This window comes from Odontesthes bonariensis, chromosome 2 (genome assembly GCF_027942865.1).
Source record: "Odontesthes bonariensis isolate fOdoBon6 chromosome 2, fOdoBon6.hap1, whole genome shotgun sequence".
NCBI lineage: Eukaryota > Metazoa > Chordata > Actinopteri > Atheriniformes > Atherinopsidae > Odontesthes > Odontesthes bonariensis.
Genome location: NC_134507.1, coordinates 31526065 through 31551371, shown reverse-complemented (window position 1 = coordinate 31551371; position 25307 = coordinate 31526065). Strand labels below are relative to the sequence as shown.

The 25307-nt window shown below is 41.1% G+C and overlaps 1 protein-coding gene across 1 annotated transcript; it reads right to left on the bottom strand.

The window, feature by feature from the left end:
- Positions 1-1037: 1037 nt before the first annotated feature.
- Positions 1038-4759, bottom strand: foxg1b (forkhead box G1b). The gene has a single exon (XM_075485557.1). It carries the CDS (start codon positions 4570-4572, stop codon positions 3334-3336), a length of 1239 nt encoding a protein of 412 aa, XP_075341672.1. The 5' UTR covers positions 4573-4759; the 3' UTR covers positions 1038-3333.
- Between the last annotated feature and the right edge of the window lie 20548 nt (positions 4760-25307).

Sequence of the window (25307 nt, the reverse complement as noted above, 5' to 3'; positions counted from 1 at the left end):
AGACTTTTTTACTCTCCACTTTGACTAAAACATAAACTTCTGACCTCTTAAAATAGCCGACTTAAAGAAAAACTCAAGTTAAATAACAGAGGCTGTGAATCGGCCACATGAAGAATTAATAAATAAAACAAATATGAAGCATAAATGATCCTTAAAACTCCAAGAAAAGCGGCTGTCGAAAGGTCAGCCGTGTTTCAGTAAAAAAGTTTGGAATGAGAAGGGCAGAAGGTGTCGATCTGACATTTATATTTAAGGCGGAATGAGGCCTAAAACTGAGGAAGTAAAGCAGCTGAAAGAGATTTAAAAGATCAAAACGTCCTGCTGTTGTTTCTTTATTCAGCACTCATCAATAATACCAAAGGAAACGAAGAAATAATGAAGAAGTTCCCCATAAAAACCAACAATAGATCATTTTAAAGAAATAGAAATGAAATAGAATCAGTTGTTTGTGCTTAAAAACTACTCTAACTGAAGAAAACGTCCAGAAAGTTTCCCGTAAAAACCAACAATAGATCATTTTTAAAGAAATAGAAATTAAATAGAATCAGTTTTTTATGCCTAAAAACTACTTTAACATCCCGTAAAAACTGAAATGAACTAAAATCCGTCGTTTATTCCAGCGTTTTCTTCATTTCTAACATTCAGATTTTGCTTTTAAAAAAAACTCTTCAAACATCACGAGTCACAAACAGCTTCGGGTTATTTCATCCTTTTTAATCAAGTTTAGTTTCTCTGACAAAAAAAAAACAGACGAACAGCAACGAAAAAGACAGTACAGACTTCGTACGGGTGAACGCTAAAAACTACAAAAGTGCAAAAAATTAAAAACAAACAAATCTGCAAAACATTTTTTTTCTTTTTCTTTTACAAACCCGAAATGGGTAAAAAAAAAAAAAAAGTGACACAAAGAAAAAAAAAAATCGGGAGATTTAAACCACAGTTGGGTTCAGTTGAACCTGCTGTACTGTTTGTGCTTTAATGTGTGTGTGTGTGGGGGGGGGGGGGGGGGGAAACCCTGCTTTTGGTCTCGAGTCAGAAGTTTCTCATTAGAAATAAAAATATGCTTTTTGTTGGAAATGTGCTCTGCTGGAGAAGTTCAGAGCTCCAATAATCTGGAATAAAATCCAACCTGCAGCTCTTTTTACAGCCGTTTGTTTTCCAATTAAAGGCCGAAAACGGCTGGATCCACAATTAAAGCAGCAAGTAGGAATATTTAACCCTTAAATTTATTTCCTTTCAGCCTGCAATCATCACGTTTTCTGGAATTCTTCCGTGTTTTAAACGCTCAGAGCGCACATTATATTATGATTTTACATTATTTTGATCTCAGATCTGAGTACCGCTGAAATATCTCCATTTATTTTTACATAAACAGGAACTTATTTATTAAATCTACGGCCATGGAAATGTGGTAATTTTTATTTCTGAAAGCAGCGGTTTGTGTCCTGTGACAAATATCCACCAAACTTAGAATAAAATCTGATTGAGTTTATATTAACAAATTAAAGGACAGTCTGATTTATTCTTATCCTAATTGCTGAATGAAAAGACATCTTGTTGTTGTTGTTGTTGTTGTTGTTGTTGTTGTTGTGGTATATTTGGTCATTTTCTAGGTCATAGAGCGATCAAAAGGCCAATATTTTCACATAAAGTCAGTTTCACATCATTTTACTGAACAGAAATGTGGAGATTTCTTCCTTTTTAATGTTTTTTCTGGTTGTTCTCTCACACCAAACAGCAGATTTCTCCCTTCTTGCTGTGCGTTTTATTTACTTCCCCACCAGAAAAAAAAGAAAACATACAGAAATAAGCTGCATACACAGAGCGCCTTTAAAGCAGGCTGAAAACTTCATATCTCCAGTTTTACTGATTGTCGTGCACTTTGAAGGAATGTGTAAATACTGCACAAAAGCGGGTTCGTTTTTACGCTCGTTCACGCGCAAACTCCCCAACAAAGTGAGCAGAAACGCGCGGTTCGGGTGTCCGTGGCAGCCGTGCACGTTCTTTACAGTCTCCCTCTGATTAGTTCCGAGTTTATTTTATATGTTTTATGTTAATGGTTGTGTGTTTGCGCGCGTGTGAGATGCGGCCGCTCGGCTCGTGTTCTGCCCGGAAAAGGAGCGCAAAAAAAGCGGCCGCTCCCAGCTGAGGCCTCCGCCGGTCACTTTAACACGTCCACCGGGAAACAGAAGCAGGTCAGTGGGTTAGAAAAACAGCGCCGAGGCGGCGGATTGTCGCTTTTCATAAAATACTAACTGTGTGCAGCGGGCCTTGGCGCACATGCGCAGGAGACTGCACGCTCCCGCAGGCCTCGACACACACTCACGCACACACATACACCACTTACACACAAACACACACCAAAATCAACCTATCAGAAAACAACAGTCTGGGCTTTGAAACGTAGAAAAGAAACTTCAGTTACACTTGCGCTGTTTTGCATAATTTTATACGAAGAGTTCTTTTCCAAAAACTTTTATATCCGTTTGTTTGGTGGCAGATTAAAAAGGCCCGTTAAGTCAAACTCTGAAAGGTAGCGGGATCTTTAGTGATGCCACAAAAAGAAAAAGGGAAAACTTAGTTTGGATATCTTCATTTTGGAAGGAAACTCTTCAAAAAGAACAGTTTTATCATCACAATTATCCTTCTTTTTCTTCTTGTTGTGAGGCCAGCGGGGTCAAACCTGAGTAAAGATATGACGTGTAGGCTTCTTTTCCTCTCTAAACCCCTGATGGTTTCTGTTGACTTTAAGGCTTGAATTGTTGGTTTTTTTTCACCATGAAGTTAATTAAAAGTTTTCCAAAACAAAACAAAAAAACAGAAAAGAAAAAGTTAGGCTTCTTTTCTCCTTGATTGTCTCAGAATGCATAAGGAATTATTAACCCTGTAGATGTCTCATTTCAACCCACCCGCCTTTTTTTTTTATCTTAATACTGATGAGTATACACTGAGAAATAGAATTTAAATACATTGTACAATAAATACAAAACATAAATAAACGACTCAAAGGAAGTACTGAAAATCTTTGTACAAGATATAAATAGCTTGAAATATACTTATAGTGTTACCTTTGGCAAGTCTAGTTTACAGTTGTACAACCCGCGGGTAACAAAACTTAGTCCCTTTTTCAGAACAATGCGCACAAATAATGAAAATAAACCCCGTGCACTTCGGGGCAGAATATGGCCAAAAAGTTTCACTTCATATATATTTCTGCGCTCAGTGTTTGATATTTACCACCTTCTTTTTTTTTTCGCCCTTTACTTGACGCCCTTTTGCGCGTCCACGCCTCGGTGCCGCCGTGGAGAGTTGGAGCTGCGGAGGGTTCGGAGTTCAGTTTAGGAAAGCGTTAGGAGCCACGCGCTTTTGATGGGACAGCACCCCGGGGAACCCCGCGGACACGCCCGGGGAGAAGGCCGGTAGGGAGCTGTTTCTGAGGGAGTCCGATAGCAGGGACTGCGGGGAGCTGCTGGCCGCCAGGCCGCCGAACACCGGCGCGCTCTGCTGGAGATGCGGCGGCGGAGGAGGTGGTCCTCCTCCCGGCGGCCCCGGTGCCCCAGCAGCGTGTTGGGTCCCTGAGACAAAATATCCGGCAGTCTGTCCAGACAGCAGCCCGACCGGTGACGTGTTCATCCCGTAACTGTTCGTCAAGCCCAGCGCCCCGGCGGCCGAACCGCCGAGGATGGAGCGCCCCAGGTCCCCGTTACTCAGCTGCTCCACGGCGGGCAGCAGCGACCCGTAGCCGGCCGCCTGGTTCAAAAACCCGGATGATGACCCGTTGTAGTGCGGGTGGTGGTGGTGGTGATGGTGAAGGGAGAGAAACGGAGAGATCTGCCAGTACAGCGGGTTGCTCGCCCTCTCGTTAATCCCCAAGCCGAGAGGAGCGAAGCGCAGGCCACGCTTCATCGCCAGTTTACCCCGAGAGGTGGCGGAGCGCCGGCGGAGCTTCCCGGTAGTCCCGCCGATAAAAACATCGTCGCTGCTCGGGTCCAGCATCCAGTAGTTCCCTTTGCCCGGGTCGTCGTAGTGCCGGGGCACCTTAACGAAGCACTTATTGAGGCTGAGGTTGTGCCGGATGGAGTTCTGCCAGCCCTGCTTGTGCTCCCGGTAATAGGGGAAGTTTTTCATGATGAACTCGTAGATGCCGTTCAGCGTGAGCCGCTTCTCCGGGCTCTGCCGGATGGCCATCATGATCAGGGCGTTGTAGCTGAACGGAGGCTTGTCATATTTCCCGTTTTTCCCATTATTAGTGCCATTAGCGTTGAGCTCCGGTGTTGCCTTGTCCCCTCCTCCGCCTCCCCCTCTGTCCTCCCCCTCATCTTCCCCCTGCTCCTCCTTGCCCGGTTTCTCCGGGTCCAGAATCGCCACCGTGGAGTCCACCTCCGGCGGGTCCAGCGACTTCTCAGAGTCGGAGCCCGGAGAAGGAGACAGAGTCCCGGGGATGCCGACGATCGCGGCGGCGGCGGCGGCCGCCACCGAGTCCGTCCGGTCGCACTTGGAGGGCAGCAGGAGGCTCTTGATGCTGAAGGAGGAGGACCGGTGGACGGTCGGAGGATCTTTTACATCCTCCATGCCCGGTGGCAAGTCTCCCGAAAACGAGGAATAAATAATAAAAAAAGAAAAAAGAACAACTACTCCAGGCTCGTCCGCCTCCGTTCTCCGGGCTGAAAACGAAAGAGCGACAGCGAGGAGAGAGAAAGGAGGGTCAGGATGAGAGATGCATGGATGGAGGAGTGGAAAGAGAGAAAAGAGACTAACACAGAGGGGGAGGGAGAGAGCGTGGCTTGGATGTGGAGAAATTAGTAATTAAGGAGGTTCCGACTCGCTAGAACACAGAGAGGAGGAGCCTCTCCAACTTGCTGATTTTGTCAACAAATCCTCTTTTCTGCTTCTTCTCTCCGCGCGCTCCGCCGCCGCCGACCTTCCGCGTCTCCAGAATCACAAACCTTTTCTCATTTAGCTGCTCTCATTAATCTCTCCCCCGTGTTTCGCCTCCTGAGTCCTCCGTGTGCATGTGCGTAAAGTCCCCATCTGAGCCGGTGCGTAAAGGCGCACGGGAGGAGAGTCCGGCCGGGGGGCCGCGTCGGCTTTGTTTTCTCAACGACCATAATAGTTTGAATTCACGTCGGCAAACATGGCGCGTGCACGCTCAGTGTGCGCTCACGCGCGCGTTTGTTTTATGTGGAGGGAGAGGGGGAAAAGGAGGGGGGTGGTTTGGGTGAAGAACTGAGCTCAGCCATTGTCTACTAATAAAAATCACTTTGCCTGCAGGGAACACACGCTCATACACACGCGAGTGCGTGCGAGCCAGAGGCCACAGGTCGGACGCTGTAACCAGAGCGCCCCCTGTTGGCGGCAGACAGTGAGTGAAGCATCAAAAATGATTATTATAGAGTTAAAATTATAATAATAGAAATGTATAATAGAAATAACAATTAATCTGAAGTTTGGAGTAAATTCAGGACTGAGTTACACATTGTGAATCAGCCTGTTTCAGCTCTTCGTTTTGCTTTAATTAATTGTTTTTATTTAATTGTTGTTTGATGACTTTTATGCATTACGTTTAAGAAAAAAGCCTCAATTCAACATTTTATCCAAAGAGTCAGTTTAAATCAAATAATCGGAGGCAAATTTAGTGTCTATCCGTCAGTGTAAAGGACGACAACATCTAAAGAAAATGTAAATGAATGGATGAAATGTGGGAAATGTGCATTATTTGTGAGCCTGTGCGTGATGGACACGTGGAAAGTTGTGGCTCACCAAAAACAAAAAGCAGCTCTTCATGTTTAATAGCGACAGAATCTCAGGATTCAAACTAAAATTTGAACAAAAGGAGGAATAATTCAGAGATTAACTCATTTTTAACCGCTGACAGCATAAACATCTTTTAAGCGTAAAAACTCCCGCTGAGACGGCAGTAAATTCCAAGAATAAGGAAAAACAAATCTTAAAATTCAAAAATAAAATCCCGCAGCAGACGGTGCGCGTTCTCAGGCATCACGCACGTCTGCGTCCCAACAAAGTAATGATGAATCAGTTCTATTTTCCCCAGCTGGACATTTTAAATGATGGGTTGTAGATGTTAAAGTAACCGACTCTTGTTCACCAAAAGCCCCGCCCAGCGAAAGCCTCAACTTACCTGAAATCAGGCGCTCCCGCGGCAGATCTCGCAGGTGAGCTCAGGTGCCTGGAGGCCCGGGACCTTCTGTGAATGCTGCGGAACGGAGGAGGAGACACCAGTTTGATCTTTCAGCTGAGGCTCGTGCCTGAATAAAGCTTATGATCTTTCAAAAGCTGATAATAAGCCTGAACCCGCCGGTGTTCTGTGCCTGTGGCCCCCAGCAGCTGCAGAAGTATCATGAAAACACGTTTCTTAAAGCTCCAAAAATAAGTAAAAAACCAACAACTACAAGAAGTTTTTTGCTTGAAATAAGCAAAAAATCTGCCAATGGAACTAGTGAAAATCGGCTTGTCAAGATTTCTTGAAATAAAATGTGATATTTAGGACTTTTGAGATAAAAGTGATCTATAGATTTCTATAGAAATTAGCTCAAAAACCTCTTCAAATGAAAAAAAAAGCTTGCTTCATATGAAATATGACTCAAAACAATTTGTTTTCAAGACTTTTTCATTTAACAAGATATTCCAGATGTATTGTATTAAAACAAGTCCCTATATCTGGCTGAAATGGTACTTGTTAGGCAGTTGTGTCTTATATCAAGTGTAATGAGATACTCAACGAGACAAATATACTTGGTAAGATTTAGATTTTTTCCAGTGAAGCACCTCAGGACACGAGAGGAAGAGTTCTCTTAAAGCAGAAACTCATGTTTAACCGTGTTGTATTTTATTTTATTTAAAAAAAAATGGATAATTCGTGATAAACTTTGTTGATTTGAGTTCAGTTGATAATAAAGCTGCATCATAATTAAAATAATCCAGCCATGAGTGAGTTGTTTTCACAGATGATTGATTATAAAGGAAGACTCCACTTAAAGGCTCCAGATTTGATGCACATTTAAAATATTGATTTCTCTGCAGCTAAAGCCAAACATAGATGTGTAACTGTGACCGTAGAGCAGATGTTGATCCTCATTCAGCCCAACCTTTTACAACTGTGAGTAGTTTTAACATTAAAGATACAACTCAGACTTTTCCCATCGTTTTCTGTTGGTCCAAAGTAGGGCTGGGCAACGATTAAAATGTTTAATCTAATTAATCACACGATTTCCCTGATTAATCACGATTAATCGCATTTGTACGCAAAATCCAAAAATGAATCCAAAAGTAGTGTATAACATTTAGTTTTATTTTAAATGTGCTGCCATATGAATGAAAGTGCCATAACATTTGTTGTGCAAACACACTTTTAACATCAGCATCTTTCAGTAGTTTTTATGTAGAAGCCTCGCTCCACTGTCTGTTTCCTTGAATGACTTGCTGCTATCAGTTGTGTGTTTTGCCTTTAAGTGATATTTTATACTGGAACTACTACGCTGATAAGACAATTCTACTTGGCAGTGTTTCCAGATGACTTTGGTTCTGTCGACTCCGCCGTCTGGAAGAACTTTAAAATGAAAATGGCCGAGTAAAAGTTCCGTACCCTTCTCCATGTTTGGTGGATCCGCCGATTACTTTCTTTTCCGGTTCCACAGCAGACAGCAACAGACTTTTACAAAATAAAAGCCTGTGAGCAACAGACTTTTACAAAATAAAAGCCTGTGAGCGACAGACTTTTACAACATAAAAGCCTGTGAGCAACAGACTTTTACAAAATAAAAGCCTGTGAGCAACAGACTTTTACAAAATAAAAGCCTGTGAGCAGCAGACTTTTACAAAATAAAAGCCTGTGAGCAACAGACTTTTACAAAATAAAAGCCTGTGAGCAGCAGACTTTTACAAAATAAAAGCCTGTGAGCAACAGACTTTTACAAAATAAAAGCCTGTGAGCGACAGACTTTTACAAAATAAAAGCCTGTGAGCGACAGACTTTTACAAAATAAAAGCCTGTGAGCAGCAGACTTTTACAAAATAAAAGCCTGTGAGCAACAGAGTTTTACAAAATAAAAGCCTGTGAGCAACAGACTTTTACAAAATAAAAGCCTGTGAGCAACAGACTTTTACAATAATAGAATAAATAATAAAACAGGGATGGTGCGTGGCGTAGTGGGTTCAGCTGGCCCCTGTTGGAGTCCCGCATCGGACGGCCCTTTGCTGCGTGTTGTTCCCCCTCTCTCTGCCCCCTGCTTCCTGTCTCTCTGAACTTTCCTATCCATTAAAGGCACAAAAGCCCCCCCCCCCCCCCCCCCCCCAAAAAAAAAAAAAAAAAAACACTAAAACCTGCATTAATGCGCGATCAAATATTTATCAGCGTTAAATAATTAACGAGTTAACGCGATAATAACGAGTTAACTCGCCCAGCTCTATTCAAAAGTTCAACCTGCTGAACTGGCATCCAGGAAGTTTTCCTCCGGCCAGTTTGCAGAATAACTTTAAAGCTGGTGTTGACATGAAATATTTGGGAGGCAACAGATTTTATAAGCTGCGTCGGTGACACACACCGAGCTTTGTTTACACTCGCTGCAGATTTTGTATGACAACAGAGCTGAAAGCCAGATTACACACACACGCACCCACTCTTCCTCCAATCTGCTGCATTAAATCTCTGCTGTTCCGGAGCCAGATGGTGTTTCTGTTGAACTGGATCTGAGCCTCACACACATTCACACGCTTTACCTTCTCATATCGTGACATTATTGCACATCAGACACACAGAAAGGTGTTTCAGGACGATGCCGACAGAATCGACAGGATCTGTTTTCACGGTGGCACTTCAGAGCCGTCCACCCTGTTCCCCGGCCAAACAAAGCTCACTTGGATAAGCTAGTAATCTTGGTTAAGCTGCATAAAACAGCAACACACCAAGAAACCCAAAACAAAAGAGCCGTTAATGCATGGCAAACCGCTTCGCTGCGTAACAGCACGCTCAGCTCTAAAGCTTCCAACTTCCAGATCAGAACCAAACTCTGCTCAAAGCCGTGAAATCCGACTGTGGAACCAAACTTTGTCTTCAAACACACAGATACTCCAGCGCAGTTTCACCCTGAGAGATCCAAAACCGGCACGTTCTGCTCCATAAAAAAACATAAAAAAGACAAATAAATGCTCACAATCACACGTACACTAAAAATCTAAATCTTACCAAGTACATTTGTCTCATTGAGTATCTCATTACACTTAATATAAGACAGAAATGCCTAACAAGTACTATTTCAGCCAGATATAGGGACTTGTTTTTTTAAAGACAATACATCTGGAATATCTTGTCAAATGAAAAAGTCTTTAAAACAAATAGTTTTTGAGTCACATATCATATGAAACAAGCTTTTCTTGACATTTGAAGAGGTTTTTAAGCTCATTTCAAGATCACTTTTAACTCAAAAGTCCCAAATATCACATTTTATTTCAAGAAATCTTGACAAGCCGATTTTCACTAGTTCCATTGGCAGATTTTTTGCTTATTTCAAGCAAAAACGTCTTGTATTTCCTGTTTTTCTTACTTACTTTTGGAGGGGCATTTTTTCCAGTGCACCAAGCTGCTTCCTGCACTGGAAAAAAATCTAAATTACCAGGTATATTTGTCTAATTTCTAGTCAAATATCTCATTACACTTAATATAAGACACAACTGCCTAACAAGTACTATTTCAGCCAGATATAGGGACTTGTTTTAATACAAAACATCTTGAATATCTTGTTAAGTGAAAAAGTCTTGAAAACATCTTGTTTTGAGTCGGATTACACATGAAAAAAAGCTTTTAAGCTAATTTCAAGATCTTTAACTCAAAATTCCTAAATATCACATTTTATTTCAAGAAATCTTGACAAGCCGATTTTCACTAGTTCCATTGGCAGATTTTTTTGCTTATTTCAGGCAAATACGTCTTGTATTTGTTGGTTTTTTAACTTATTTGTGGAGGGGCATTTTTTCCAGTGTTATTTCACGTTTTGGCCAAAGTTTGGGTTGGAAAAGGCTTTAAAAAAGCCGTCTCCGTCACCCACAACATTGGAAAAAATCTAAATCTTACCAAGTATATTTGTCTCATTGAGTATCTCATTACACTTGATATAAGACACAACTGCCTAACAAGTACCATTCCAGCCAGATATAGGGACTTGTTTTAATACAATACATCTTGAATATCTTGTTAAGTGAAAAAGTCTTGAAAACATCTTGTTTTGAGTCATATTTCACTTGAAACAAGCTTTTTTTTTTCATTTGAAGAGGTTTTTAAGCTAATTTCAAGATCACTTTTATCTCAGAAGTCCTAAATATCACATTTTATTTCAAGAAATCTTGACAAGCCGATTTTCACTAGTTCCATTGGCAGATTATTTGCTTATTTCAATCAATCAATCAATCAATCAATCAATTATACTTTATTAATCCCCGAGGGGAAATTCCAGTTTCGGTCAAGACAGACAGACAACACAGAAACAGCAAAAAACTTCTTGTATTTGTTGTTTTTTTATTTATTTTTGGAGGGGCATTTTTTTCCAGTGTATTCAGTCCTTAAAGCACTTCAGCATCATTCCAAATCATTTTCCTTCTCCGGTTTGGGTCTCGTCTCCTTGATCTGTCTTTTCTCCCTCCTCCTCTTCTTCCTTTGGATCCATTGCTCCAAAGTGAACTGATCCAAAGCCCTTTCATCAGGTTCTCATTGCTCTGTTTTCCATGTAACTGGGTGCTATTGGGCTCAAGTTTAGCTGACTTCAGTAATAATAATAATAATAATAATAATAATAATTATTAATAATAATAATAATAATAATAATACATTTAATTTTCTAAAAGGCACCTTTCTGAACACTCAAGGACACTTTACAACACACACTGAAAAAAACAACTCATAAGATTTACTTAAAAAACCCTTTGTAAGTATTTGCACTCAAATAATTTCAGTAATATTTAATGCTGCAATATCAAGTAAATTTTTACTTACCACAAAACACAACAGTTTTGAAGATATCAAGTAACATTTACTTAATTACATCTAAGTTTTAAAATATTTAGTTAAACAAATTAAGTAAAGTCTACTTGTTTTTCATGGGCAGGAATTTCATTTTACTCAAAATTTTAAGTAAATTTGATATATCTGTAGTATTTGCTGTTATGAAGTAACTTAGTACATTTTAACGATACACTTTCAGAGTAAAGTTTATGTAGTATTTCTAGGTTTATGTACATACAACTATTAAACATTTAAATTGTATGAGGAAACCTAAGTAAAACTTACTCTTCCCCCATAATTCATGTATTACGTTAATAAAATGTTTAATTTTACTTAAGAAGCTCTAGTTCTTACCGAATCTTAAAAATACAAGGTAGAAATTATGACAGTTACTCTAATAGAGTTTACTTCACCAAAAAGTCACTTTTTTTCAGTGAAGTCTTTTTGTTTTCGTTGGTCACTGTTATATTCATGGTTTTGTCACAGTCTCGTTTGGATATCCGGCCTTTTGTTTGAACTTTGTTTTTGTAAAATAAACTCCAGTTTGCTTTTCACATCTCTGAGTCCGTGTCCTACCCACCACCAAAACCTGACAATAACACAATTTAAAAAGAAGTTATAGGGAGAATGCAGCTTGAAACAGATGGTTTTTAGTTTTGATTTGAAGAGGGGTAAAGAGTTGGGATGTCTGGTGGGAGTGAGTTCCAGAATTGTAAATGTTTTTTGTATTTTTTTTTAATGTTTTTTGTATTTTTGTATTTTATGTTTTTTGTATTTTTTTAATGTTATGTTTTTTGTATTTTTTTATTTTATGTATTTTTTTTTATGTTTTTTTTTGTATTTCGTATTTTTTTCTTTGATGTTTTTTGTATTTTTTTATTTTATTTGTTTGTATTTTTTGATTTAATGTTTTTTTGTATTTTTGTATTTTATGTTTTTTGTATTTTTTGTATTTTATGTTTTTTGTAAGTTCTTTTTTTTGTAAATTCCAAAGTTGTTGCTGTGGTGCTGAGACGGGCCCAGAGAGGTGGAGGGAGGAAGAAGATGATGGGATGACAATGGAGAGGAGATCAGACAGATATGGGGGGGCAAGGTTGTGGATGGCCTTGAATGTGTAAAGTAGGGTTTTAAAAGTAATTCTGAGTTTGACCGGAAGCCAGTGAAGCTGCTGGAGGATTGGGGGGGGGGGGGGGGGGGGGGGGTACGGTGAAAGGAGGGGGTACCGGTGGCAGAGTTTGGGACCAGTTGGAGCTCATGGAAGGAGGTGATGAGGCTGTGGACCAGGACAGCAGTGGTGTGAGGACTGAGAGACGGGCGGAGACGATGGAAATATGCAGATCGAGTAATGTTACTGATGTGGGAGTGGACAGAAAGTGTGCTGTCGAGGATGACCGTGAATTATATTAAAGGGACAGTTCGCCTCTTTTGACATGAAGCTGTATGACATCCCATATTAGCAACATCATTTATGAACATTTTCTTACCCCCTGCTGCGTCCTGTGAGCCGAGTTCCAGCCTCGTTTTGGTGTTGATGAAGGTAGTCCGGCTAGTTGGCAGGGGTTTAAACAATAAAGTGTTTTGCTTCTCAAAACAATATGCGTTCAAAAGAGTAATACATTTGCATCACAAAATGGTTCTCCAGGAAAAAGTCAGACCTCACAATCGCTTGACCCTATTTTCTCTCCCTTCATATTTGTTGTTTTTTTACTTATTTTTGGAGGGGCAATTTTTCCAGTGTAGCAGAACTTTAATATCTCCAGGCTTTTAGCTCAAAAGCCTGGTGATGGTGTGTAATAAACAGAGTGTTTTGACTCATGACGGCTTGAAATGAAGGACAAATCTGGATGAAAGAGGCTCCTGTTGCAGATTTAATAAACCAGGATGATTCTGTAGAGTAAAGCAGGCAAACAGTAAGATCTCCGGCTTTGTTGCAGCTGTTGGTGATCCTTCTTTAAACCCGTGTTTCTGATGTAAAGGGCTCCAACACGGGACTGACACAGCTTTTAACTGGACGATTCTCATCAGAATAATTCAGACAGAAAGTGTGCGGCTCCCCCTCTAAAGGAGACGTAGGGTGCCACCTACTGGGGGCGCCGCTCAAACCAGACGAATGAGTGCTGGCAGGCGTTGAAGCAGGGCTCCACCTCACAGGTAAAAAAAGGGAAAAGCCGTCACCTGTAACTGAAAATGAAAACAAAGACAGCCATTTCCTGCTGTTTCTGTCTTTCTGAAGAGGTTTTCTTCTCATCTCAGAAGTGTGTTTGGTTTGGTAGAAACAGGCCTTTTCCTGCTGCTCTTTAACATGTCACTTGTTCTTGTCCTCTGCAACACGTCATATTTATAGCTGATCATTCTGTGCTCTGATATCTATATCATGGTTCTCCTCTGGTTCTCTGTGCAGAGCAGAAATTATTAGGATCACGTTCAAAAGATGCATAAGAACAACTTCACTGATTCCAACACATGAAACAAAGTGCAAATATAATTCTGTTTAAAGAAAAAAAGGTACAAAAAATACTTTTAGTACATGGAAGAGGAAGGACGATGAGGGATAAATATATGACTAGAATAGGGTTAATTAGGTTATATTGTAATTTAATTGGCATATGGTATATAATTATTTATGGGGATAGTTATATATATTCATATTTACATTTATATTTACAAGGATATGTGTGTAGTATATATTTATTTTGTGATTATATATTTATACATATTTATTTAGATAATTAGGAAGTGTATATATGGCATGTATAGGTGTGTTGTAGTTAGAATATTTACAAACTGAAGAGTAGTTAAAAAGGGGTGGGAAACTAAAAAAGTATTGTACTTCTTCCCATTCCTTTTTCAAAACAATGTGCAGTGTTTTGTTATGTAATAGCACTTTATGTGATTGAATTTTTTACTTTTTTTCTTTTTCCTTCTTTTGTATGTAAGAATAGTTACATACATTTTCTTTTTTATACATGTTCGAAAATAAAAATCTATCTATCAATAAATTTCATAAAGAAAGTTCTTTTTCTCCCTGCTCTGATTTGATCTTTTCCTGCAAATGTCTGACGTCACCACGGTTGGATTCACTTGAAAGAGCTGGGAAAGTGATGACGGCATCTGAGATAAGATGAGATTTATTTACTGTCACGTAAAAACCAAAACCTCCTGATTCCTGAGAGGAAGACTGGCTGTGTTCGAAACCACATACTACATACTGCATACTACATACTACATACTCATCGATCAGACAGTATGCAGAGTGTTTACCCACAATGCATTTCGCTCCTGCCCGAGCCGAAATCAGCCGGCCTGAAGCTGATTTCCCTGAAGCTCTAAACTCTGTAAACTTTAGCAACATTTTCAGGCGAGAAAGTAGTCGTTTAAATCCCCAACGTGTTGAAAACCTGACAAAATACCGGCTATTTACAACTTCTAAAGCTAGCTGTAGTGAGCAACGCACTTCCGGTTATTTTCACAAAATAAAATACCCGTTGCCTTTTATCATAGGGAAAGCCATTACGATATAATTGGTGCTTTTGTTTTGAAAACAGGAAGTGAACCTACCCTCGTTGTAGCTAGCTTGAAACTGCCGTTTTGACAGGAAATGACGATCGGCGACGTCACGTTACGTTGCATCTTGGGTAGTTTGAGATTAAGTAGTAACCTCATGATGCATACCCAACATTTCAGAGAATCTAGTATGCATCCGGGAACTTCTCGCTTACTCAAACTCGCACACTAACTCAAAAAGTTAGTATGAGTAGTAGGAGAAGTATGCGGTTTCGAACACAGCCTAAATCTTGTTTCAGGTCACTTGCCCTTCCTCATGTGTCACCTGTTGGAGTGTCTTCCCTGATTCCTGAACGTGTCCACCTGTTTCCCATTCCCCTCATGTGTCTTATAGTCTGCGTCTCCCTTTATCTTGTGCCTGAGTGTTTAGTTTTGTCATTCACCCGAGCCTGCCACTGTCAAAGTAAACCTTGCCTTGCTAGTTCGTATACTAAGCCTCCTTGCCTCCTTGCGTAATCTAGTCTGAAGTTTTCATAGCCATTTTTTGATAGCCTCCGTTAGGAGTGATTTTTGTTTTAGATAACGTTTCAAAGATTTTGTAGAGCCTCCGGTTTTTAGGAGTGCATTTAGTTGTTTTTGTTTCTAGTACGAAGTTGTTTTTCCTCCTTAGGGAGTGATTTTTGGTTTATAGTTCATAGTCAATTGCCCTCCTCTTAGCAGAGGGAGTTTTGGTTGTTTTTTCCTCTTTTATTTATTAAGTTTTATATCGTATATAGAATTACATTTTCATAGCTGATTATTTCATCACATCGTATTGGTGGTTGGAATCATATAATAAAATCTGCCTAATTGGATACTCTGCATCTGAGTCCTCTTTCAAGCCCAGGTCTGACACCAGGTTGTTGTTGTCTGATTCTCCTCTTCGTGATGCTCCGAACATGTTCAGTAGTTGGAAGTCGTTCGTAATGAGGTCTGCAGCCCCACACCATCACAGACGCTGGCTTTAAACCTTTCTCTGAGAACAGCCTGGATGCTCTTTCTCAGCAGTTTTTCCCAGAAGCAGATGTAACGTGGACTCATCTGCCCCCAGAACACGTGTCCACTGTCTTTCTGTCCATCTGAGACAAGCTGGTGTCCAGAGAACTGGGCCATGTTCCAGAACTCAAAGAAAACTCAAAGAAAACTCCAGGAAACTCCAGAAACTTGGCCGTGTTCCTGCACAGAGCTGACATATGGCTTCCTCCTGGTGTGGTGCAGCTTCAGCTCACATTTCTGGATGCGGCCGTGGACCGTGTTGAGTGGAAACGGTTCTCCCAGCTCCTCCTGAGCCCATGTGGCTGTATGGATCATGGTGGCGTGATGACGGTTTCTCCTGCAGTGCTGCCTAAGGGCTCCCAGCCGGGCTTTCTGTCCTCGGCCTTTCCACGCTGAGGTTTCCTCAGACTCCCTGAATCTGTCCTTAATATTCTGCTCTGTAGATGCTGAAAGACCAAAGTTCTTTACAGTCTGACTCTTGATTCCTGGTCTTTTCCTGTTTTTTTTTTTCTTATCTCTTCCTGGTCTTTGCTGATCTTTTGCTGGTCTTTTCCTGATTTTCTTTCCTGATCTTTTGCTTATCTTCTCCTGGTCTTTTCCTGATCTTTTCGGAAACATTTCCAAAACTTTTCCTGATCTTTTCCTGAATTTAAAAAAAAAAAATTTCCTGGTCTCTTCCTGAGAAACATTTGCTGAACTTATTGATTATTCTCTGATGGAGTTTGGCCCAAAGCGGTGAGCCACGACCCATCCTTGTTGGAGAGCCTGAACCTTTGGTGGATGCTGCTGTTATACCAATCCTGACACCCTCACCTGTCAGCAGGTAACCTGCTGGTTGGAGCAGCTTCCAGAACGCTGTAAACTTTCTGTGACTGTCCCAACCTTTTTGGGTTAGTTGCTGCATATTTTTTATCTAAATATGATGAAGTCGGTCAGTGAAGACACTTCCTTTGTGTTTCTATAAAACACAGACGTTACAGAAGCTTTCTATTCCATGAAAATGTTTCCTTTTCTGTTCTACTTTGCAGATAAAAAAGTAGCAGTTTTCAAACCAGCTTCATTAAATTTGACTCATTTTCAGCAGGTCTGATGTAAAAGTTGGATGTTCCTTTAATTAAACCAGGATAAAGGGTTTCATGCCCACATTCAGACCGTCCGAGCACTGGTCCACCAGTCAGATGCTGGTGTCAGTTTTTCCACTGGCAAACTTCACCACCAGCTGCACAGATTACAGTTCTGTTGCCAAAACAGGATGGACATATATGAGCGGCTTTTAGGACTTAGATTATCACGAGCCCGGTCTCACAAAACATGAACTTTTCTGACTCCTTGTCCACTCGCCCAGTGTCATAAGCTGTCATTAAGGGGGGGGCACAGAAACCTGATGTAACCGTCCCGCTTTCCCTTCTGCTGTTTGACGCTCTGAACTTATACCAGCAGATGGTCGTTCAGGGCGTCGGACAACACCGACTTCACCTTGAGATTCTAAATCTTCCAAATCACGGCAGAGGCTCAGCGAGGGTTCAAGACTTTAACTTGCTGGAAGATTGTGAGGCAACGAGAACAGTTTAATTAGTTTTACCTTAACTCACCTCTTTGTATTCACCTTCTTTACTCTGCGTGGCCACACTGTAATCCAAATGTAGCTCAGATTTAGGGACGGCCGTGGCTCAGTGGTTAGAGTCGGTCGTCCAATAACCAGAAGGTTGGCAGTTCAACTCTCACCACTCAAAAAAAGAAAGATTGGTGGAACTGATAGCTGGAGGGGTGTCAGTCCACCTCCTTGTCACAGCTGAGATGCCCTTGAGCAAGGCACCGTACCCCCCATGCTCCCTGGGCGCTTCATGGCTGCCCACCGCTCCAGGTTGGCATCTGTCTCTGAGTGTGTGACCATATGCATGTGTGTGTCAAACAGGTGCCAACCTGGATGGATTAAAAGCAGAGGACAAATTTCATGTGTATGCATGACAATAAAATGTAATCTTAATTCAACCGAATTCTTACAATATCGACAAAGAAAATACGAATGTTTCCAATGTTCTTATATTAGAATGAGTATTTGATTTGTTAGGAGCTACATTTACAGGATAAAGTGTCAAATGGTGAAAAAGAAAGTATAAAACATGATGGAAATATGACGTTCATTGTGAGGAAATCACCCCTTTTTTATGATTCCTTTGCTTTTATTGATTTACCAACTTTTCCACTTTTGAAAAATTTTTATGCACAAACTGAACAACAATATAAGGTCACCCCAAGGTCAGAAACCCAAGAGCCACATCTCAGACTCTGCAGGCCTCAGTTAGCATGTTAAAGGTTAAAGGTCACCCCAAGGTCAGAAACCCAAAAGCTACATCTCAGACTCTGCAGGCCTCAGTTAGCATGTTAAAGGTTAAAGGTCACCCCAAGGTCAGAAACACAAGAGCTACATCTCAGACTCTGCAGGCCTCAGTTAGCATGTTAAAGGTTAAAGGTCACCCCAAGGTCAGAAACACAAGAGCTACATCTCAGACTCTGCAGGCCTCAGTTAGCATGTTAAAGGTTAAAGGTCACCCCAAGGTCAGAAACCCAAGAGCTACATCTCAGAGTCTGCAGGCCTCAGTTAGCATGTTAAAGGTTAAAGGTCACCCCAAGGTCAGAAACCCAAAAGCTACATCTCAGACTCTGCAGGCCTCAGTTAGCATGTTAAAGGTTAAAGGTCACCCCAAGGTCAGAAACACAAGAGCTACATCTCAGACTCTGCAGGCCTCAGTTAGCATGTTAAAGGTTAAAGGTCACCCCAAGGTCAGAAACCCAAGAGCTACATCTCAGACTCTGCAGGCCTCAGTTAGCATGTTAAAGGTTAAAGGTCACCCCAAGGTCAGAAACCCAAGAGCTACATCTCAGACTCTGCAGGCCTCAGTTAGCATGTTAAAGGTTAAAGGTCACCCCAAGGTCAGAAACCCAAGAGCTACATCTCAGACTCTGCAGGCTTCAGTTAGCATGTTAAAGGTTAAAGGTCACCCCAAGGTCAGAAACCCAAGAGCTACATCTCAGACTCTGCAGGCCTCAGTTAGCATGTTAAAGGTTAAAGGTAACCCCAAGGTCAGAAACCCAAAGAGCTACATCTCAGACTCTGCAGGCCTCAGTTAGCATGTTAAAGGTTAAAGGTTACCCCAAGGTCAGAAACGAAAGAGCTACATCTCAGACTTTGCAGGCCTCGGTTAGCATGTTAAATTCATGACAGCACAGTTATAAAAAGACTGAACAGGTATGGCTTGTTTGGAAGGGTTGCAGGAGAAAGACTCTTCTCTCTAAAAAGAACATGGCAGCACAGCTTAGGTTTGCAAAGCTGCATCTGAACAAACCACAAGACTTCTGGAACAATGTCCTTTGGACAGACCAGACCAAAGTGGAGATGTTTGCTCATAATGCACAGCAGCACGTTTGGAGGAAACCAAACACAGCATATCAGCACAAACACCTCACACCATCTGTCAAGCATGGTGGTGGAGGGCTGATGATCTGGGCTCGTTCTGCAGCCACAGGACCTGGGCACCTTGCAGTCATTGAGTCCACCATGAACTCCTCTGGATACCAAAGTATTCTAGAATCAGATGTGAGGCCGTCTGTCCGACAGCTAAAGCTGGGCTGAAACTGGCTCATCAACAGGACATTGGGCCTCATGCAAGAACTGTTCGTACGCACAGATTTGTTCTCAAAGCTGCAGTCTGCAACTCTTTTTCAAGCATAATGCCTGGAACTGTCCGGAGATTCTGAAAGTAGTACATTAAATAGCCCAATACAAAAAAAAAATGAGTTCTCTAGGTCCCCTATATGTCCCGCTAGGTCCCTCCAAAGCCAGCAGGTTTGTTTACAAAATTGCAGACCGGACCGGTAAAAGGTAACCAATCAGGTTTACGAGCTGGGCTCTGCTGCCTGTCAATCACCGATTGTGCACGCGCGATACAAGGTAGGCTGTCCCCACGCTTATTTATCTGGACTATTGAACTTCATTACGGGCTAGTCTACTTACTGTGTCTTCCTTGATCGCAAATGACAGGTGAGTTGATGAATGAGGAGTCGTGTAGGCGCATCTGGCGTGCACGTCTACGTGCACGAGTTCTCATGTGTTTTGAAGGGGCGGGACAGGAAGTTGAATAACTTTTTATTTTTCGGTTAAAAAATAAGCATTTCTTGCATTTTGCGACTATGGAGGTCACCGTTTTCAACTTCCAGCGTTCTGATAGATCATGTAAACTCTTAAAATGCCAAAAAGTAGGACTTTACGTATGACAACAACAAATCTTGCAGACTGCAGCTTTAAGTCGTGCGTATGAGGGATTCAAGAGAATTTGCGCATTCACCAATCTTTTCGTATTTTACGTTTTCTTTCAGGTACGAACAGAATTTACGAGTGATCCAGACCTGTCGTAGAAGTTTCCTAAAGTAGTCCGCTGTTATTCCAATCAAGTTTGCTTCAGTAATGGATTGTATATTTAATTACTTTGAAGCAAACATAAATAAATATATACATTGTACCCCATAATGATGCTGACATTATTCTGTTTAACTTAAATAGCCTTTATCATTTAGTTTTATTTTAAATGTGCTGCCATATGAATGAAAGTGCCATAACATTTGTTGTGCAAACACACTTTTAACATCAGCATCTTTCTGTAGTTTTTATGTAGAAGCCTCGCTCCACTGTCTGTTTCCTTGAATGACTTGCTGCTATCAGTTGTGTGTTTTGCCTTTAAGTGATATTTTAGACTGGAACTACTACGGTGAGAAGACAATTCAACTTGGCTGTGTTTACAGATGGCTTTGGTTCTGTCGACTCCGCCGTCTGGAAGAACTTTAAAATGAAAATGGCCGAGTAAAAGTTCCGTACCCTTCTCCGTGTTTGGTGGATCCGCCGATTACTTTCTTTTCCGGTTCCGCAGCAGACAGCAACAGACTTTTACAAAATAAAATCCTGTGAGCAACAGACTTTTACAATAATAAAAGCCTGTGAGCGACAGACTTTTACAAAATAAAAGCCTGGGAGCAACAGACTTTTACAATAATAAAAGCCTGTGAGCGACAGACTTTTAAATAATAAAATAGATAATAAAACGGGTGGTCCGCGGCGTAGTGGGTTGAGCAGGCGCCCCATGTACAGAGGCTATAGTCCTCGCTGCAGCTGGCCCCGGTTCGAGTCCCGCATCGGACGGCCTTGTGCTGCATGTCGTTCCCCCTCTCTCGGTCCCCTGCTTCCTGTCTCTCTGAGCTTCCATTAAAGGCACAAAAGTTCTCAAAATTTTTTTTGTTTTGATTAAAAAATAATATATGTATATATAAAAAAAAGATGTGCGTTAATGCGCAATAAAACATTTATCAGCGTTAAATAATTAATACGTTAACACGATAATAACAAGTTAACTCGCCCAGCCCTAATTATAAGCTATTTTATCATATTAGATGAAAGAAGAATCAAAACAACCCCTTTCTCCATTTTTCACTGGTATATGACCAAGGACGCTGGTTTTGTTTGTGTCTTCGTCAAAGTCTTACTGCTGTAAGCAGATAACAATCCCGGCTTAGGCACGAATAAAGAGAGTTACAGTAGTCTAATGCCCATTTCAGACATGCAATGCTTTCCATTAATCTGGGAGCATCATGTCTTAAAGAGGCCAGTGCTGCTTTTTCATCAGGACGAGCAATTTCAGTTTCACATCCAGAACATTTCACCTGCTGCAGTCACACTGCAGCTTTGGGTGAATCTGACAAACAGGGTCATTAATTAAGGATTAGTTACTTTAAATGACTTTTTAAAACAAGAGCTGCACCAAAGTGATGCACTCATAAGGAGTCAGGCTGCACTCAAGTTAAACACAAATAGGAAGAAGTGGTTATTAATAGTGTTGTGAGAGTCTCTAAAGTCTAAGCACATTTTATATGAGTCATTAAGATGTTCCACAGATTAGGAACAGGACGATGACCTCTATTTCTGTGTTCAAATCTTAAAACATCCAAGAGATTCTGGCTGCCTGACTTCCTTTTCTAACTGGAGTAAATTGATGTTAAAGGTCCTCTGGATTGGGTGAGGCCAGCTTATTAAGAGCCTTAAAAAACAGCAATAAAACCTTAGAATCAACTCTATACAGAACAGGAAGGTGTTAAATGACCGCCCTTTAAAACCCTTTCTTAAAATAATCTGCACATGAGGCAGATTTGCTTTTGAAATAACCGCTTTGAAACAAGATAATTCAGATTTTCATCAGAATGAATGCAGCTTTCGGCTGGCCTGGTTTTAAAAGCAGAGGGGACCCTGTTTTAATGTCTGACCGGATGTTTTCCCAACCCTAACCAAGTACTTTTGATTTGTAACAAAGTCGCAGAGTGAAGGAAGTTTTAAAAAGCAGTGTTGAGGTTGTTGAGGTTGGACGTGAGGAATAGTCTCCTCCTATAGAGCCAGATCTCCATCCCCACCCTCCCTGCCATCCTATTTATGAGGTCTATGTTTTTCAAGGTTATTTTATTTGTATCTGGAGCTACATTACAGCCCACTTTGTTAAAAATCCACAAATAATTATGAGTCTACATGTTTTTTGTGGGCTTGGAGAAGGCATATAACTGTAGTCAGTGTGGGGTACTGCAGAGGTGTGGGGTACCTATCCGGTCCCTGTAGAACCAAAGCTATAGCTGGGTCCTCATTCTGGGTCCAAAGTGGTTCTGGTTTACGGTGTGTTGGACTCCACCTGTTCTGCCCCTGGTCTCTGATCCTGTTTGTGGTTTCATGGACAGGATCTGGAGGTGCAGTCGGTGGGAGGAGGGAAGCTGAGGGTTCCATCTCTGCTGTTTGCAGATGATGTGGTTCTGTTGGCTTCTTCAGAACCTTCAGTTCACAGCTGAGTGTGAAGCAACCGGGATGAGATCTGATCCAGATCTGAGGCCACGGTTCTGAACCTCCGGGTCGGTGATGAGTCTCTGCCTCAGCTGGAGCAGTTTCAGCATCTCTGGATCTGGTTCTCAGTGATGGTGAGTTGGAGTCAGAGATGGACAGACGGATCAGGGCTCCGTCAGCAGTAATGAGTAATGAACTGTTAGATTCGGTTCTTTTAGTTGGGAGCTCAAGAACGGACTGGAGTGATTCAAGTGAAAATGAAGTCTTTATTTGTAGTCACACGTCAAAGCATATCAGCGCTGGGCTCAGTGGGAAAGAACTCCCGCAGGAAGTCTGTCAGACTGCGCCTCGATTTCCGGTAGTAATTTGTATTTATAGCCTCATAGGTTGGACTCACACTCGACCGAGTATGATTGGACATGAGTAGGTTCAACATGCTTCGTCATATTCTCTGGATCAACCCAAAACAATGTGTGTGTGTGAATCTGCCCTTGCTTTCCCAGGCTTTCCTAATTGTTTTGTCTTTCTACTCCTGGATCACTTTAGGTCATAATGGAAAAGTACTGAGACTTATATCATTCATAATGTCTAAGAACAAAGCCAATTTTAACAATCCCCCTTTTGAAGTGATTTTATCATTTCAACTAATTCAGTCAAAATAACTGAGGTAGGAATGTAATCTTCTGTATTGTGTCACATCTGTATTAGCAGTAGCAAGACTTTAGCAGCCACCCCCCAAACTGCAAGAGCCACTTACCTTTTGAGATGTAGCACAACCAGTTAGGAGATTTCTGCCATCTCCATTTTTGAAGTGACTTCATGTATCATTATGTAAGCTTATGTGTAAGCTGTTCTTCTTTGCAATTAAAGCAGCAAGCAAGTCTTCATTGCACAGGCATGTGGAAATAGTAAAAATAATTCTAATGCTTGGCTACACTTTCAAATCAGGACTATTCCATCATTTTACTCGGAACAGAAACTCTTTCCGAGAGGGTTAAGACCTTCATAAGTCACTGATTATAACTCTGCAAATGAGCACATTTAGAAAACATTTCTGATGCTTTAGCAAAAAACCTTCTATATCAGGAGTATTGATCAAGATTCTAGAAATAGAGACTCTTTTCTAGTAAGTTTAAAACCTTCCCCACTCAACTGATAATAACTCAGCAAATGAGCACATTTCTTAATAGATTATATGTAGAAAATCATATTTTGCTATATGTATTGTGTGTATGTGGCCCCGAACCTATCCTCTGTGTGGAATCTTTGTTCATAATGGCCTAAAACCTTATGTGGTTCGCAAGGCCTTGCTCCCCCATAAGTACCATAACAACAGAACACTGATTAATCAAAAATTTTCACATAATTTCTAAACTACTGACACTCAAACATTGCATAAGGCGATTAACATTACCAGCAGGCTCGTCCACCGTTTGCAGCGAATAGGAGCGAAAACCCGATGGCTGACCCGGGAAAAATTCACCTATGGCCCCAGTTCCGTTTAGCGACCGACCAACTTATTACCGTTCAAAGTCTAAGGTCCCGCTCCAAACAGCCGAGTCACCCCACTGGCAATTGACATCCTAAAAATGATTCATTATCATCCTTTAAGAGGAATTAGCTAAACACTTCAAACACAACAAATATAAATTTAACCAAGGCTCGATTATATGAGTATATTAGCCTCTTGAGCAATTATGATTAACTTTTCTTTTAGATTATATATCTTTCTTAGATGACCATGTGACAGGTGGTCTCTTGTGGTCCAATCATGTCACTCCTCGATGCTTGGTTTTCCTCTTGGCTGAACGTCTGTTCAGCATTCTGATCCGGAACTAATCTTGGAAGGAGAGGTCACCAGTACATCGCTTCCCCGAGGGATATTCAGCATCCCCTCCCTAACTAATTTTCTTTTGGGATAATTTTGTTGTGTAGTTCTCCACCATCATCTTGGCATGATGGGCAAGGCCTCCCAGAACTCAAGCTTCTGAGTCCTCCGGCCGTACGTCCTGTAGTGGTTCTGAATCTGTGGAATAATATTAGCAAATCTCGCAGCGCAGTAGTGCAAAATGTCATTTGCACTGTCTTTTTATACTTAGGACATCTCTCTTTGAAAGGTTCAATCCTAATGCCCAATTCACATTTATTTATTTATTTTTTCATATAGACCCCAAACCAAAACAAAACCAAAATAAACAAAATAAAATAAAATAAAATCAAAGAAATCGTAAAACAAACATAAACCAAAACAAAACAACTGGCCAGTTGGTATAACCCTTGCTTTTAGGAACCAGAATAGTCATCAAGCTGCTGTGCAGCCTTAATGAGAAATGCAGTACTATCACCTTATTTTGCTGTGAAATTCTTCAACTCATTTAGGGAACACATCAACACGGAGACAACATCAACATCAGCACAGTTGGTATAATCCTTGTTTTTAGGACAATACCAGAATTCTCACCAAGTTGCTGTCCAGCATTCATAAGAACGTCTGTATTATCCACTTATTCTGCTGTGGAAAAATCATCAGACAGTTTTGGGATCATGACAACACACAAACAACACTCAACACCAGACACCACAGGTTAGGACAACAGATGACAACAGATGACAAACATATATCGCATTTCTGGGTTTGCCCAAGCAACCCTCATGTTTTCATTGGGGCCTAAGTATACAAACAGTGGTCTTCATATTCTGAGTTTGATTCCATGTCTTCCTTTTCCAGGTCCGGGAAGTCTTAATGCAAAAGAAGACACAAACACACACAGAATTTTTGGGAAACTTATAGAAGTTTTAGTAAACCATGATTAATTGTTCATTAATCGCAGAACTGCTCCACTGCAGTTTCTCCTCCTGTGTTGTTGTTTGCTGCAGGACAGAAATATT

Excerpts from the sequence above, each read along its gene's own strand:
- foxg1b (XM_075485557.1), bottom strand. The coding sequence starts at position 4,572 with ATGGAGGATGTAAAAGATCCTCCGACCGTCCACCGGTCCTCCTCCTTC.